Source organism: Triticum aestivum, chromosome 3D (assembly GCF_018294505.1).
Source record: "Triticum aestivum cultivar Chinese Spring chromosome 3D, IWGSC CS RefSeq v2.1, whole genome shotgun sequence".
Taxonomy (NCBI): Eukaryota; Viridiplantae; Streptophyta; class Magnoliopsida; order Poales; family Poaceae; genus Triticum; species Triticum aestivum.
Genome location: NC_057802.1, coordinates 50,220,905 through 50,223,229, shown reverse-complemented (window position 1 = coordinate 50,223,229; position 2,325 = coordinate 50,220,905). Strand labels below are relative to the sequence as shown.

At 61.5% G+C, this 2,325-nt stretch overlaps 1 protein-coding gene across 1 annotated transcript; it reads right to left on the bottom strand.

Annotated features, from left to right (window-relative positions):
• Positions 1–255: 255 nt before the first annotated feature.
• LOC123074081 (lecithin-cholesterol acyltransferase-like 1) lies at positions 256–1,656 on the bottom strand. Its single transcript, XM_044497025.1, has 2 exons — positions 1,269–1,656; positions 256–1,189 (listed from the first exon to the last, which is right to left on the bottom strand). Exons 1-2 carry the CDS (start codon positions 1,643–1,645, stop codon positions 313–315), a joined length of 1,254 nt encoding a protein of 417 aa, XP_044352960.1. The 5' UTR covers positions 1,646–1,656; the 3' UTR covers positions 256–312.
• Positions 1,657–2,325: the final 669 nt, after the last annotated feature.

The window sequence follows — 2,325 nt, the reverse complement described above, 5'->3', positions numbered from 1 at the left end:
TGCCCACACATCGGCGTGTGGGTTGGTCCTCTTAAACACCATACAAAACGTGTGGCCAGATCCCTTAACGCTCACATGTGTGGGTGTTATCGACGTCCTTTTATTGAGCCGTCACAATGTTTAAAAAAAACATCAGCCTCGCCAAACCAAACTCACAATGAAGCTCAGCCTGGCAATAGAAAAAGAAAAAAAAACGATTAACGAGAGGGCTGCACGGTCAACCATGGGACAAACAAGAGTGGACAACGACACTAGAACACGAATCTCAGCATGCTTTTGATCCAACGGCTGTCCAGGTGAATGAGACCATAACTAATCAGCCCGTTGAATCTCTCGGATGATGATCTCGAGCGCTCGATCATCCACCAGAAGGGCATTATGGGACATGTTGGACACCTTGACCATACTAAAATCCACACCACGGTGGCTCCACGACGTCTCCACCGCCACGGCGCTCACCAGGTTCACCACCCCGTCGCCGTCCCCGGCGACCACGGACGGCGTCGCGTCGAAATCATCCCCGGGGAACACTATCCTTTCCGGCGTCCCCACCCCGACCCCGACGACGGTGGTCACCGGCACCCCGGGATGCGGCAGCTCCCCGCCGAACAGCGGCAGCACGCGGGACTCGTACGGCCCGACGGCCTCGCCCAACCCGATGGCGACGAGGAAGTCCGCCACGTCGCCGGCCGAGTAGTTCCTGCTCTTGGTGGTCACCAATGGCGTCGCGGCGCCGAAGGCGGCCGGGCTGGGCAGTCTCCACAGGCTGCTCTGCTGGCTCCTGCCCTGCCGCAGCAGCGCGCGCGGGTCCACGAATGGCAGGCCCAGGTTGTTTCCGGAGACCAGCGTCTGCATTCCCCGGACGAGGCCGCCCCACGGGGCGGCGATGGGCACGAAGCGCCCCACGAACCGCCGGCGCCAGGCCAGCGGCTGGCGGATGAGGAACTGGTGCGCCAGCAGGCCGCCGAAACTGTGGGTGGCGATCACCACCGGCCTGCCGCCGTTGAGCCCGCTCGCCCTCTCGACTAGGTTCTTAAGCGCCCGGAAGAAGGCGTCGCCGACCCTGGACGGGCGCCCCACCGGCGCAACGGCGTACCGGAAGTCGTAGGGCGCGCCGAACATGGTCTCGCCGTCGCGGTACCCCGTCTTCTCCAGCCGCTCCACGAACGTGCTCATGTAGGAGAAATTCCTTGCAAAATCGAGAAATTCAGCCGATTTTGATTCAGAATTGGGAGCACAACACGATTGAGCAACCGATTGCTGCTTACTTGCGATCAGGATCGGGGTAGCGGAAGGCTTGGGTGGAGCCGAAGAAGGGGACGCGCGTCTCCACGCCGGCGACGTTGGAGTAGTCGTCGGCGGCGGGGTCGTACACGGAGCTCATCTGCTCCGCGAAGCACGGCACGTTGCCGGGGTCCTGGAGGGCGGAGTAGTTGAGGTAGAGGCGGAACCACCCCTCCCCCTTGCGCGCCCCGCAGCCCGGCGACGACGGCCGGTAGAGCTCGGTGAGCCGCGCGTCCAGCTCGTTGGTGGCGTAGCCCGGCACCAGGACCACGGGGTGCAAGCCCGGCGCCGCTTGCACCGCTGCTAGTGCCACTGCCAGTAGGAGTAATTGGGCAAGAAGCAACGGGATCGCCATGACCATGAATGGGCTGATGTAATGATCAAAGCTGAGTACTCCTTTTGCCCAATTTGCAGCACATTTTATACGCGAAGCATCCCATGTCGCTCGCTCGCTCGCATCCACAATGCGCACCAGTTAGTCAATGTGGATGATTGAGTACATACAATACTAATTGTTGACATTTTGCTTGTGTGGAGGCCCAAGAGGCACTGGATGTGGACGATCTTCTTCTGAGAGATAACTTCAACCTACTGGTTGTTGAACCTATTCTAAAAATCCCCTTGGGTACACATTTAACTAAGATTTTGGATAGGTGGTTGTAATACGTGTGAGTTTGTAAGACTATTGTTCTCCTCCCGAAACAAAACCCTCCCGCGCCGCACCCCCGATTCGACGGGGAGGGGCCTTCGATTTGCGTTGCATGTCACCTCCTCCTGCCTCCCCCTCCCTCGCCGCCGCCCAAGGGCGCGGCCGGGCGAAGCCCGACGGGCGCCGGCGTCGGCGGGGTGTCTTCTTCCCCTCACGCGATGGGGTGGCGCGCGCCGGCCTCCTCAGGCCTGGGCGCGGCACATGGCGCTGCGGCTCGCCGGCGTGGGGTGCCTGCGTGGGTGATGCGGCGGCATGGAGGACTTCGTGGCGGTGGCGACCCGAGGCGGCGTCCCTGGAATGTGGTGGTAGGTGAAGTCTAGGCCTCTCGCGGC

What these genes read in the sequence shown, in the direction of transcription:
- LOC123074081 (XM_044497025.1), bottom strand. Translation starts at nt 1,645, where the DNA reads ATGGTCATGGCGATCCCGTTGCTTCTTGCCCAATTACTCCTACTGGCA. An exon ending in TACCCCGATCCTGATCGCAA is followed by an intron (nt 1,190 to 1,268) that starts GTAAGCAGCAAT and finishes CGATTTTGCAAG; the next exon opens with GAATTTCTCCTACATGAGCA.